This window comes from Scyliorhinus canicula, chromosome 19, assembly GCF_902713615.1.
Source record: "Scyliorhinus canicula chromosome 19, sScyCan1.1, whole genome shotgun sequence".
Classification (NCBI taxonomy): domain Eukaryota; kingdom Metazoa; phylum Chordata; class Chondrichthyes; order Carcharhiniformes; family Scyliorhinidae; genus Scyliorhinus; species Scyliorhinus canicula.
In genome coordinates this window covers 93,712,258-93,725,999 of record NC_052164.1, presented here as the reverse complement: position 1 = coordinate 93,725,999, position 13,742 = coordinate 93,712,258, and the positions used below count along the sequence as shown (strand labels likewise).

Genomic DNA, 13,742 nt, shown 5'->3' with positions numbered 1-13,742 from the left:
CCTCCTGGGACCCCTGGGGTGTTACAGACCCTCCTGGGACCCCTGGGGTGTTACAGACCCTCCCGGGACCCCTGGGGTGTTACAGACCCTCCTGGGACCCCTGCCGCATTACAGACCCTCCTGGGATCCTTGGCACGTTACAGACATTCCCGGGACCCCTGACATGTTACAGACCCTCCCAGGACCCCTGACATGTTACAGACCCTCCCGGGACCCCTGACATGTTACAGACCCTCCTGGGGCCTTTGGGGTGTTACAGACCCTCCTGGGACCCCTGGGGTGTTACAAACCCTCCCGGGACCCCTGGGGTGTTACAGACCCTCCTGGGACCCCTGGGGTGTTACAGACCCTCCTGGGACCCCTGCCACGTTACAGACACTCCTGGGACCCCTAACATGTTACAGACCCTCCTGGGACCCCTGTCGCGTTACAGACCCTCCCGGGACCCCTGCCGCGTTACAGACCCTCCCGGGACCCCTGACATGTTACAGGCCCTCCTGGGACCCCTGGGGTGTTACAGACCCTCCTGGGACCCCTGGGGTGTTACAGACCCTCCCGGGACCCCTGGGGTGTTACAGACCCTCCCGGGACCCCTGACATGTTACAGACCCTCCTGGGGCCTTTGGGGTGTTACAGACCCTCCTGGGACCCCTGGGGTGTTACAGACCCTCCCGGGACCCCTGGGGTGTTACAGACCCTCCTGGGACCCCTGGGGTGTTACAGACCCTCCTGGGACCCCTGCCACGTTACAGACACTCCTGGGACCCCTAACATGTTACAGACCCTCCTGGGACCCCTGTCGCGTTACAGACCCTCCCGGGACCCCTGCCGCGTTACAGACCCTCCCGGGACCCCTGACATGTTACAGGCCCTCCTGGGACCCCTGCGGTGTTACAGACCCTCCTGGGACCCCTGGGGTGTTACAGACCCTCCCGGGACCCCTGGGGTGTTACAGACCCTCCTGGGACCCCTGCCGCATTACAGACCCTCCTGGGATCCTTGGCACGTTACAGACATTCCCGGGACCCCTGACATGTTACAGACCCTCCCAGGACCCCTGACATGTTACAGACCCTCCCGGGACCCCTGACATGTTACAGACCCTCCTGGGGCCTTTGGGGTGTTACAGACCCTCCTGGGACCCCTGGGGTGTTACAGACCCTCCCGGGACCCCTGGGGTGTTACAGACCCTCCTGGGACCCCTGTCGCGTTACAGACCCTCCCGGGACCCCTGCCGCGTTACAGACCCTCCCGGGACCCCTGACATGTTACAGGCCCTCCTGGGACCCCTGGGGTGTTACAGACCCTCCTGGGACCCCTGGGGTGTTACAGACCCTCCCGGGACCCCTGGGGTGTTACAGACCCTCCTGGGACCCCTGCCGCATTACAGACCCTCCTGGGATCCTTGGCACGTTACAGACATTCCCGGGACCCCTGACATGTTACAGACCCTCCCAGGACCCCTGACATGTTACAGACCCTCCCGGGACCCCTGACATGTTACAGACCCTCCTGGGGCCTTTGGGGTGTTACAGACCCTCCTGGGACCCCTGGGGTGTTACAGACCCTCCCAGGACCCCTGGGGTGTTACAGACCCTCCTGGGACCCCTGGGGTGTTACAGACCCTCCTGGGACCCCTGCCACGTTACAGACACTCCTGGGACCCCTAACATGTTACAGACCCTCCTGGGACCCCTGTCACGTTACAGACCCTCCCGGGACCCCTGGGGTGTTACAGACCCTCCAGGACTCCTGGGGTGTTACAGACCCTCCTGGGACCCCTGGGGTGTTACAGACCCTCCTGGGGCCCTGACGTGTTACAGACCCTCCCGGGACCCCTGGGGTGTTACAGACCCTCCTGGGGCCCTGACGTGTTACAGACCCTCCTGGGAGCCCTGCCGCGTTACAGACCCTCCCGGGACCCCTGGGGTGTTACAGACCCTCCTGGGACCCCTGGGGTGTTACAGACCCTCCCGGGACCCCTGGGGTGTTACAGACCCTCCTGGGACCCCTGGGGTGTTACAGACCGTCCTGGGACCCCTGCCACGTTACAGACACTCCCGGGACCCCTGACATGTTACAGACCCTCCCGGGACCCCTGGGGTGTTACAGACCATCCTGGGACCCCTGGCACGTTACAGACCCTCCTGGGACACCTGGCGCCTGACAGACCCTCCTGGGAGCCCTGACGCCTGACAGACCCTCCCGAGACCCCTGACACGTTACAGACCCTCCTGGGACCCGACACGTTACAGACCCTCTGGGGACCCCTGCCGTGTTACAGGCCCTCCCGTGGCCCCTGACAACGTTACAGACCCTCTGGGGACCCCTGGTATGTTACAATTCTCACCACCCCCTCACCCCCTTCCTGTGGGACACTCACCTGCAGCTGTAGATGTCATTGATCTGAAAGTGCTTGTTGAAAGCAATCGCCTCCATACTGTCAGTCAGGGGTCCGTCCAGCACTCTGATACCTGCTCAGAGGGGGAGAGGAAACACCATCAGTGGCCGGGAACTCAAATGGGGGAAAAACCCGGATGAGGGTGGAGGGTGCAAGGGCGAAGCGGGTGTGACGGGGGCACGTCCTCTACAATTCGGACACACACCCCAAGGTGTCCATGTAACCCTGGCAGTGCCAAGCGTAACAGGGGAGCGTGAACCTGATTACCAACCATTTCCATGCGTTTAAATGTGTAAACGGCACAATGCTGTATCGTCCGGGACGAATCACCAGCTTTCGGAGCGCAGCTCCTTCACTGACTCACCTGATGAAGGAGTTGCACTGCGCTCCGAAAGCTAGTGATTCCAAACAAACTTGGTGGACTTTTAATCTGGTCCAATAAGATAGCAATGGAAAGGTTGGGAGAGCCCGACAAGTCGGCTGCTTTCTGCCGGTTTTGTAGTAAATAGCACCACCTCCTGGACAATCGGTGCATTTATAATTGTCATCGAGAAATCGCCACTGAAAATAGTGCAGAGGGGCTTTGCTGGAAGAGCAGCCATGAAGAGACACAGCCACTGTCGGCCCGAGTGATTCCTTCCTGCGTGCGGCCTCCCTTTCAAATTCTAACCTGCTCTTCTCTTCGAAAGGTTTCCCACTCTGCTACTCCCTGTGGAAAACCGTTCCAATTCCTAATTCCGCAACATGATTCTCCCTACACTTCCTCTGCGTGTGACTATTTTGAATTTATGATCAATCCTCATTGATACCACGAGCAGAAACAGGGGTGTTTTTACTATGTTAAAAGGGGCTTTGTAACTGCAGGTTTCTGCGGTTTATACATTTTTTTCGTATAAATTTAGAGTACCCAATTATTTTTTCCAATTAAGGGGCAATTTAGCGTGTCCAATCCACCTATCCTGCACATCTTTGGGTTGTGGGGGCAAAGCCCACGCAGACACGGGGAGAATATGCAAACTCCACACGGACCGTGACCCGGAGCCGGGATTCGAACCCGGGTCCTCAGCGCCATAGGCAACAATGCTAACCACTGTGCCACCGTGCTGCCCTGCAGTTTATATTTTGATTGGTTCTCCGACCCAGAGGTTGGAAGCGAGTGAGCTCTCCTCTCTCTTGACATCTGGACAGGGGAATTGCACCAGCTCTGACCGTACAGCGGCCTGCACTGTCACATTGCTTAATCATTGTTCCTTCTCACCTCTCCCTTGATCTATTATTGGGAGCTTTGCCAAAACCGTTTAAAAAACCCTGCCAACATTCACCGTGACTCTGGAATGCCGAACCCGCGGTGTGCCGTTTTGAAACGCTGCTCCCAGTACCCATCCCTGGGCAAATGCCACCGTATACACATTCCAGCCAGAAAACACAACTGTTCACCACTCCTCTCTGTCACTTAATCAACTCAGGTCATAGAATGGTACAGCACAGCACAGAACAGGCCCTTCGGCCCTCGATGTTGTGCCGAGCAATGATCACCTACTCAAACCCACGTATCCACCCTATACCCAACAACCCCCCCATTAACCTTACTTTTTAGGACACTATGGGCAATTTAGCCTGGCCAATCCACCTAACCCGCACATCTTTGGACTGTGGGAGGAAACCGGAGCACCCGGAGGAAACCCACGCACACACGGGGAGGACGTGCAGACTCCGCACAGACAGTGACCCAGCCGGTAATCGAAACTGGGACCCTGGAGCTGTGAAGCATTTATGCTAACCACCATGCTACCCTGCTGCCCATTGTCCCTTTAACCCCGATGGGCTTGAACTTTGACAACACAATTAATTATTTGGGGGTAATTGAACTCAGGAGAAATAACAACTGCTCTACCCAAGGTGGTGGTGGTGGTGTTAATGCCACTGGATTAGTATTCCAGGGGTCCAGGCTAATGCACTGGGGACATTGGTTCAAATCCCAAACAGGGCAGCTGATGGAATTTAAATTCAATGAATAAAATCTGAAATAATAAACCAATCTCAATAATGGTGATCGTGACAACCATCTTCGATTGTTAATCAGTGAGCGAGAATTGAGGGCTATGGGGATAGGGTGCAAAATAATAATAATAATCACTTATTGTCACAAGTAGGCTTCAATGAAGTTACTGTGAAAAGCCCCTAGTCGCCACATTCCGGCGCCTGTTCGGGGAGGCCGGTGCGGGAATTGAACCCGCGCTGCTGGCCTTGTTCTGCATTACAAGCCAGCTGTTTAGCCCACTGTGCTAAGCCAGCCCCTAAAGTAGAGTTAAGGATCATATAAGATACATGTATAAACTGTATAAGGTGTTCGTGAGGCCACACCTGGAGTATTGTGTTCAGTTTTGGTCTCCTTACCTGAGAAAGGACGTACTGGCACTGGAGGGTGTGCAGAGGAGATTCACTCGGTTAATCCCAGAGCTGAAGGGGTTGGATTATGAGGAGAGGTTGAGTAGACTGGGACTGTACTCGTTGGAATTTAGAAGGATGAGGGGGGATCTTATAGAAACATTTAAAATTATGAAGGGAATAGATAGGATAGATGCGGGCAGGTTGTTTCCACTGGCGGGTGACAGCAGAACTAGGGGGCATAGCCTCAAAATAAGGGGAAGTAGATTTAGGACTGAGTTTAGGAGGAACTTCTTCACCCAAAGGGTTGTGAATCTATGGAATTCCTTGCCCAGTGAAGCAGTTGAGGCTCCTTCATTACATGTTTTTAAGGTAAAGATAGATCGTTTTTTTGAAGAATAAAGGGATTAAGGGTTATGGTGTTCGGGCCGGAAAGTGGAGCTGAGTCCACAAAAGATCAGCCATGATCTAATTGAATGGCGGAGCAGGCTCAAGGGGCCAGATGGCCTACTCCTGCTCCTAGTTCTTATATTCTTATAAACAGATAAAATTATGGATGGAATAGATAGGATAGATGCGGGCAGGTTGTTTCCACTTGCAGGTGAAAGCAGAACTAGGGGGCATAAGCCTCAAAATAAGGGGAAGTAGCTTTGGAAGAACTTCTTCACCCAAAGGGTTGTGAATCTATGGAACTCACTGCCCAGTGAAGCAGCTGAGACTCCTTCATTAAATGTTTACAAGATAAAGATAGATAGTTTTTTTGAAGAATAAAGGAATAAAGGGCTATGATGTTCGGGCCGGAAAGTGGAGCTGAGTCCACAAAAGATCAGCCATGATCTCATTGAATGGCGGAGCAGGCTTGAAGGGCCAGATGGCTTACTCCTGTTCCTAGTTCTTATGTTCTTATATCAGATCAGTCATGGTCTCATTGAATGGTAGAGTAGACTCAATGGGCCGAATGGCCTGCTTCTGCTCCTTCGTCTTCTGGTTTCATGGTTACAAACAAAATTAACCCATCTGGTTCACCAATGTCCTTCAGGGAAGGGAATCTGCCATCCTTACCTGGTCTGGCCTACATGTGACTCCAGACCCCATAGTAACGCAGTTGACCCTTAACCTCACTCTGAAATCGTCAAGCAAGTCATTCAGTTCAAGGGCCACAAATGCTGGCCTTGCCAGCAATACCCACATCGCTTGAAATTTTTTTTTTTTAAATGTTTGTTACTTTGTTAAAATAACTCAAATAAATGAAACAGAACTTGCCTTTACTCAATTGGTGGGGAACGGCATTTATTCTCAGAGTTTACAGTGCATAAGGGGGCCACTCGACCCATCGAGTCTGAGCCGGCCCCCGGAAAGAGCATTCCACCCAAGCCCACACCTGCACCCCATCCCCGTAAGCCAGTAACCCCACCCAACCTTTTTGGACACTAAGGGCAATTTATCATGGCCAATCCACCTAACCTGCACATCTTTGGACTGTGGGAGGAAACCGGAGCACCCGGAGGAAACCCACACACACACGGCGGGAATGTGCAGACTCCGCACAGACAGTGACCCAAGCCGGAATCGAACCTGGGACCCTGGAGCTGTGAAGCAACTGTGCTAACCACTGTGCTGCCCATATACACCATACTTTTCCAGGTGTCAAATAACTTTGATCATACTGGAGGATGTCTTCGAAAAATCAGACAGGGCACTGACCGATTGTACACAATCGGAGCGCAGGGCAACCAGTAAAGGTGTTTATTTATTCATTCGTGGGATGTGGGTGTCTCTGGCTAGGCCAGAATTTATTGCCGATGCCCTGGAGATGGTGGTAGTGAGCAGCCTTCTTGAACCGCTGCCGTCCATGAGGAGTAGTAACACCCACTGTGCTGTCAGGGAGGGAGTTCCAGGACTTTGGCCCAGCAACGGCGAAGGAACGGCCGATGTATTTCCAAGTCAGGGTGGCGTGTGACTAGGAGGGGAATTCTCAGATGACGGTGTTTCCATGCATCTGCTGCCCTTGCCCTTCTGGGAGGTAGGGGTCACGGGTTTGGAAGGGTCATTGTTTGCGAACAATGCTGGAGGAAGGAAAGTAACTCCTCATCGCCTGTTCATTGCCGCCCTGCCACCAGCTCCTTGGATGGGCTGAAGCAGAACAATGCCAACCCCGTTATTAACCTTACATCAACTTGACATCCCCACAGAGTTCCCCAGTTGGGTTGACGTGGAGAAGTCACTCAGTCCCTCAGCTTTTACTGTGACCATGAAAAGTAGCTCACTCAAACCGGAATCACAGAAGGGGCTGGTTTAGCTCACTCAGCTAAATCGCTGGCTTTTAAAGCAGACCAAGCAGGCCAGCAGCACGGTTCGATTCCCGTACCAGCCTCCCCGGACAGGCGCCGGAATGTGGAGACTAGGGGCTTAGAACATAGAACATAGAACATAGAACAGTACAGCACAGAACAGGCCCTTCGGCCCTCGATGTTGTGCCGAACAATGATCACCCTACTTTAAACCCACGTAACCCGTATACCCGTAACCCAACAATCCCCCCATTAACCTTACACTACGGGCAATTTAGCATGGCCAATCCACCTAACCCGCACATCTTTGGACTGTGGGAGGAAACCGGAGCACCCGGAGGAAACCCACGCACACACAGGGAGGATGTGCAGACTCCGCACAGACAGTGACCCAGCCGGGAATCGAACCTGGGACCCTGGAGCTGTGAAGCATTTATGCTAACCACCATGCTACCGTGAGGCCCCCACAGGCTTTTCACAGTAACTTTATTGAAGCCTACTCGTGACAATAAGCGATTTTCATTTCATTTTAATTTCATTTCATTTCATTTCAAAGGCCAGCTATCCAGCTGTACTTGGCACGAAATTCAAAGAGGGAAGGAAGGAGGAGAAAGGGAGGGGGGGAAAAACAAAAGAGGGGAAGGTAAGAAAAGAGGTGTAAGCTTAACTGCACAGTAGCGCCAAGAGATTTCTTTTCTGAATGGCCCCTAATAAAGTTAAAACCAAATCACCTGCGATGCGGCTTCCAAAGGCAACACCGACGGCGCAGAAATTGTTCGGGGCGGCTGCAATCTCACCAGCGCATCGTGTCCCGTGATGGTTATCGCTGTGTTCATCCGGGTGAGGCATAGGATCCGGGTCATTGGAGTTCAGATCATAACTTCCTTCCGGAGACTGGCAACGGGTGGTTAGAGAAAAATCTACAATCAATGGTCGAATCAAGTACACTCCACCGAGACAGACACAAATCCTTCACACGTATGCAGCCCCTTGCACGGCCGCAGCAAGTTCCAAACTGATCTTCGCAACCGTTGAGGAATGGTCACCGTTGTAACGGCAGCCCGCACACAGCAAGATCCCACGGGCAGCAACGTCCCGTCCGCCCGCCCTCCCTCGCACACTTCACAAAAACTGGGGCAGAAGCCAAATGTTTCGGTCTTACTTTGGAAGGAGGTCATGCCTGCGTGAAGGATCCTGGGAAACCACTGTGAAGCGGTGCAGGAAAGTTCTCTTCTACCCAACCCCCCCCCCCCCCCCCCCCCCCCCCCCACCCACCTCCAGAATCCTCATTGCAGTATTTATCCCTCAAGTCACATCACTGAAGCAGATTTTCCATGTGGGATCTTGCTGTGCGCAAATTGGGTACCGCGTTTCCTACATTGCAAACAGTGACAGCCCACGCTTCCGACAGCGCTTCATAGACTGTGGAGCGCTCTGGAATGCCCTGGGGTTGCGAAAGGCGCTATCTAAATGAAAGTCCCTGTTTGCCTTTTTTTGATAGGTTTACATACCAAACGCACCACAAAGACCGTCAGAAATAACGGAGGGTTTAAACATTCAAAAAACATTGCCCTGGGCTAGGCCGCCATTAACCAGCGCAGGGGTTGGTTTTATGCTGTTTAATGGGACATACCTTTTCAAACTTAGAAACTCCCTCAGCCCCTCTTCCTCCCAAAATATTCCGCTTATTAACGCTCACCTTCAGGCTGTGCCTCCCCTCTCAAATCAGCTTGTCCCCTTTCCAACTTGTTTAAATCTTGTGCTATCTGCAATGTGGACCTGGTCTCACATAAGTTCCACAACTTGAAATATGCACAAGACGGTGTGAGGATATCACCCTGTCCCCCATTCTCCTCCTAATCATAATAATCTTTATTAGTGTCACAAGCAGGTTTACATTAACACTGCAATGAAGATACTGTGAAAGGCCCCTAGTCGCCACACTCTGGCGCCTGTTCAGGTACACAGAAGGAGAATTCAGAATGTCCAATTCACCCTAACAAGCACGTCTTTCGGGACTTGTGGGAGGAACCCGGAGCACCCGGAGGAAACCCACGCAGACACGGGGAGAACATGTAGACTCCGCGCAGACAGTGACCCGAGCCGGGAATCGAACCCAGGACTCTGGCGTGATGAAGCAGCAGTGCTCACCACTGTCCTACCATGCTGCCCCTCAGACGCATCTAAGCTTCCTTTGGGAAACAACCCTGCCAACAACTCACGTAGTTTGCTTGTATGTCCTGCACAGTATGTTCAACGCCGTCATCGACAACCACCACCGTCACTCCTTCCCCGGTCACGTTGCGCTCCCACACCCCCGTCACGTTGATATCCATCCCACGCTTTCTCCGGTTGTGCTGCAAGGTAATGGACATCATCGTTAACGCAGTGACAGCGGCGGAGTGGAAACAACTTGGGACAAAAAAAAAACAAACATTCTGTTATCCACATCAACGGAATGCAGCTGAGATGCTGGAATGTGGGTCAAAGGCTCCACTCGTAAAGAACAAAACAACATTACAGAAAGTGTGTCTCACAGACAAGCAACGGCCCAAAGTCAGTAAATCCTACCCCTGGGACTTAAAACAAAATCTAGTTTGACACTCCACTGCAGCACCGAGGTGGGTCTTCTGAAAGGGATGTTTAGTTGAAGCCAATTTGCCAACTCAAGGGGGTGGAAAATATGCACTCCCCCCCCCCCCCCTCCCTCGGCCACCATTTCCCAGTCAATGTTGATCCCTTGACCAACAGCACATAGAAACAGGCAATGGCATTATACCATTGCTGCTGGTGGAATCTTGCTGTGCACGATTCAGCTGGCCTCCTTCCTACGTCACAACAGTGACTACACTCCAAAAAGTACTTCACTGGCTGCAAACAGCTTCAGGCCATCCTGAAGTTGCAAGGGGTGCTGTAGACAAGCAAAACTTCCTTTTCACTGGGGTCTCGGATTTGAATTGAGGATGTTCATCTCCCCGGAGATGGCAGTTCCTCAACGCTATATATTAATCCTGCTGCAAGGTGAACAAACGGTAGCGGCACGGTAGCACAGTGGCTAGCACTGCTGCCTCACAGTGCCAGGGACCTGGGTTCGATTCCCGGCTTGGGTCACTGTCTGTGCGGAGTCTGCACGTTCTCCACATGTCTGCGTGGGTTTCGTCCGGGTGCTCCGGTTTCTTCCCACAGTCCAAAGACGTGCAGGTTAGGTGGAATGGCCATGATAAATTGCTCTTAGTGTCAAAAAAGGTTAGGTGGGGGTTAGAGGGATAGGATAGAGGTGTGGGCTTAAGTAGGGTGCTCTTTCCAAGGGCCGGTGCAGACGCGATGGGCCAAATGGCCTCCTTCTGCACTGTAAATTCTATGAAGCGCACCGATTTGGGTTTGGGTACGACAACCCCCACACAGTCAGACACACCACGAAGACCAATTGCTGACGCTGTGAAGGAAGACACTTGGGGCAAGATACCAGAGATCCCAGAAACAGTCAGGGCGAGATGGTGGCTTGGCGGTAATATCACTCGGCTGGTCATCCAGGAGGGCCAGGCTAATTATCTGGAGACACGGGTTCAAATCCCACCATGGCAGATGGTGGAATTTAAAATCAATTAATATATTTGGAATATAAAGTCAGTCTGAGTAATGCCCATCATCAATTGTTGGAAAGAACTCATCTGATTCACTTAGGGAAGGAAATCTGCCATCCTCACCTGGTCTGGCCCGTGTGTGGTTCCAAGGCCCACAGAAAGACGATGGACTCTCGTTAGGAGAACAAAAGCAGTTTTAAAGGGATTTATATTTGTATTGGTAAACATTAGAAATAAGGTATAGTTTTAAGTGGGTTCAATTTAATGTTTCTGTGCCTGGAAAGGTAAAACCTATGGTTAGATTCATGCTGGATAAAGGAGTTTGTATGTGTGGGTGTTGGTTTCAATTCCAACTGTGATTCTGTTGTGCTTAGAGACGCTTACGGTACTGTTCAGACGAATTCGAGGAAAAGTAAACAAAAAGTGTTCTGAGTTGAAGAGACAATTGCAGTAATCATATTAGAGTGGAAAAGCAGACTTCAGGTTTGATGCCATTTTAATACAGTCTGGGAATTGAGAGTTAAAGCAACTGTGAACAGTTAGTACAGCTGTCAAGACAAAGAAATCCTACAGGGGGTAGTGTAAAACACGGACTGAATTCGCTGTTATAAGTGGAGCAGAAGTTTTGTTTAAACGTATCATTTGGAAACCCGGAGCTGGATTTCAGAATGCAAACTACTAAGGGAAGGCATTATTGAGAGAGAGAAGATTTGAAAGCGTGTTTTTGGGAGTGGAGTTTTGAAACTCGCATGCGATAATCATCTGGGTGGATTTGGAGCAGAAATCCTTGCACACTAACTTGGGTTCAGAGCAGAGAGTGTATATGACCGCAATCATCCTGTATGCTTAAATGGGACTTGGTATGTTAGATTTGTTGTGACCTTTGAAAGCCAAATTTGAAATCACTCATGTGGAAGCTGCAGTTTAGTGAGACAAGGTGGCTCATGGTATAAGAATCAGATTTGGGAGGAATTTATGGAGGGGAAATCCATAGGCATTCACTTATTTAGAGAGGAAGGTATCTTAGGGCAACACGGTAGCATTGTGGATAGCACAATTGCTTCACAGCTCCAGGGTCCCAGGTTCGATTCCGACTTCGGTCACTGTCTGTGCGGAGTCTGCACATCCTCCCCAGTGTGTGTGTGGGTTTCGTCCTGGTGCTCCGGTTTCCTCCCACAGTCCAAAGATGTGCAGGTTAGGTGGATTGGCCATGATAAATTGCCCTTAGTGTCCAAAATTGCCCTTAATGTTGGGTGGGGTTACTGGGTTATGGGGATAGGGTGGAGGTGTTGACCTTGGGTAGGGTGCTCTTTCCAAGAGCCGGTGCAGACTCGATGGGCCGAGTGGCCTCCTTCTGCACTGTAAATTCTATGATAATCTATGATTACCACAGTCATCATGTGTGCTTAAAAGGGACGCTGTGGATTAATGAAACCATTGTAGTTTAAGATATACTTTGTAATCCGTGTTGATCTTAAACTTTGTGCAGAATTGTTAAGCTGAGGGGAGTGTGGAGGCAAATTGTTTCATAATCCAATTTTATAATGTTTAATAAATGTTTTTTTTCTCATTGGTAAAACTAATCAGTGGCCCCGCGACTTTGTTCCTCCGCGTTTTATTAAAAAGGAAAAGTTGCGGCCTTTTGAGCCAACGCTCCATTCTGGGACCTTCCCTTCCAGCTATAACATCAACTGGGTTCATAACACTCTTAACTGCCCTCTGACACAGGCCCAGCAAGATGTTGAGTTCAAGGGCAATTAGGGATGGGCAGAAACATGTTGCCTTCGCCAGCGATGCCCACGATCCACGAACGAATAAAAATCCAGCTGTCGAAGAAAGGATATGAGTGCAAATTCTCTGGGGCGGCGCGGTGGCGCAGTGGTTATCACTGCTGCCTCAAGGCACCGAGGACCCGGGTTTGATCCCGGCCCTGGGTCACTATCCGTGTAGAGTGTATAGGGGCTGGTTTAGCACACTGGGCTAAATTGCTGGCTTTGAAAGCAGACCAAGGCAGGCCAGCAGCACGGTTCAATTCCCGTACCAGCCTCCCCGAACAGGCGCCGGAATGTGGCGACTAGGGGCTTTTCACAGTAACTTCATTGAAGCCCTACTCGTGACAATAAGCAATTTTCATTTCATTTTCATTTCATAGAGTTTGCACATTCTTCCAGTGTCTGCGTGGGTCTCACCCCACAACCCCAAAATGTGCAGGGTAGGTGGATTGGCCACACTAGGTTGCCCCTTAATTGGAAAAAAAAATGAATTGGGTACTCTAAATTTACATCAAATGAAAGAATACAAATTGTGAGATTCTAAAGCATACAGGCTGCAAATTATATTTTTAACTGGACTTTCCGGAAAAGCCATTTTAAAACATTACCATCAATGGCAGAGTTTTATTTAATGCATTGACGTAAGTAGGGGATTTTTGGAACGAGTGTTGCCGCGAGATTGATACGTTCGCCGACAGCAAATTGGAACCAAGTCAATTTTCTGTAGCCAACCTGGTAGCTTACTTGAGACAGGTGGTCCCCAGCACTCCTCTGGCTGGTATCTGGCTCAGTAATAAGACCTGGTGGGGTGGCATAGTGGACCTGGTGAAGTGGGCTTAGGTAGAGTGCTCACTCGAAGGGTCGGTGCGGACTAGATGGGCTGAAAGGACTCCTGTGCTGTAGGGATTCTGTGATTAGACCAAAAATGAGAAAATGCTCTGTGCTGCCAAACTGCGGGTATTTTAAAGTAATCTTTACAAAGTAATCTTTATTGTCACAAGTAGGCTTCCATTAACGGTGCAATGAAGTTACTGTGAAAAGCCCCTAGTCGGCACATTCCAGCACCTGTTCGGGTACACAGAGGGAGAATTCAGAATGTCCAAATTACCTAATCTGCACGTCGTGGGAGGAAACCGGAGCGCCCGGAGAAACCCCACGCAGACACGGGGAGAACGTGCAGACTCCGTACAGTCTTCGGGAATCGAACCTGGGACCCTGGAGCTGTGAAGCAACAGTGCTACCCACTGTGCTACTGTGCTGCCCACACGGTAACCAGTTAAGCTTCAGCAATATGAATAAGCAGCTT

The 13,742-nt window shown here is 51.2% G+C and overlaps 1 protein-coding gene across 2 annotated transcripts in view; it reads right to left on the bottom strand.

Annotated features, from left to right (window-relative positions):
- pcsk7 (proprotein convertase subtilisin/kexin type 7) overlaps window positions 1-13,742 on the bottom strand; it is a 257,528-nt gene that overhangs the window by 209,241 nt on the left and 34,545 nt on the right. For both annotated transcript variants that reach the window (XM_038779566.1, XM_038779567.1), the window contains exons 3-5: window positions 9,303-9,437; window positions 7,812-7,974; window positions 2,384-2,474 (exon numbers count right to left, since the gene is read on the bottom strand). In XM_038779566.1, coding sequence (XP_038635494.1) covers window positions 2,384-2,474; window positions 7,812-7,974; window positions 9,303-9,437 — 389 coding nt within the window. The remainder of the gene's footprint in view (window positions 1-2,383; window positions 2,475-7,811; window positions 7,975-9,302; window positions 9,438-13,742) is intronic.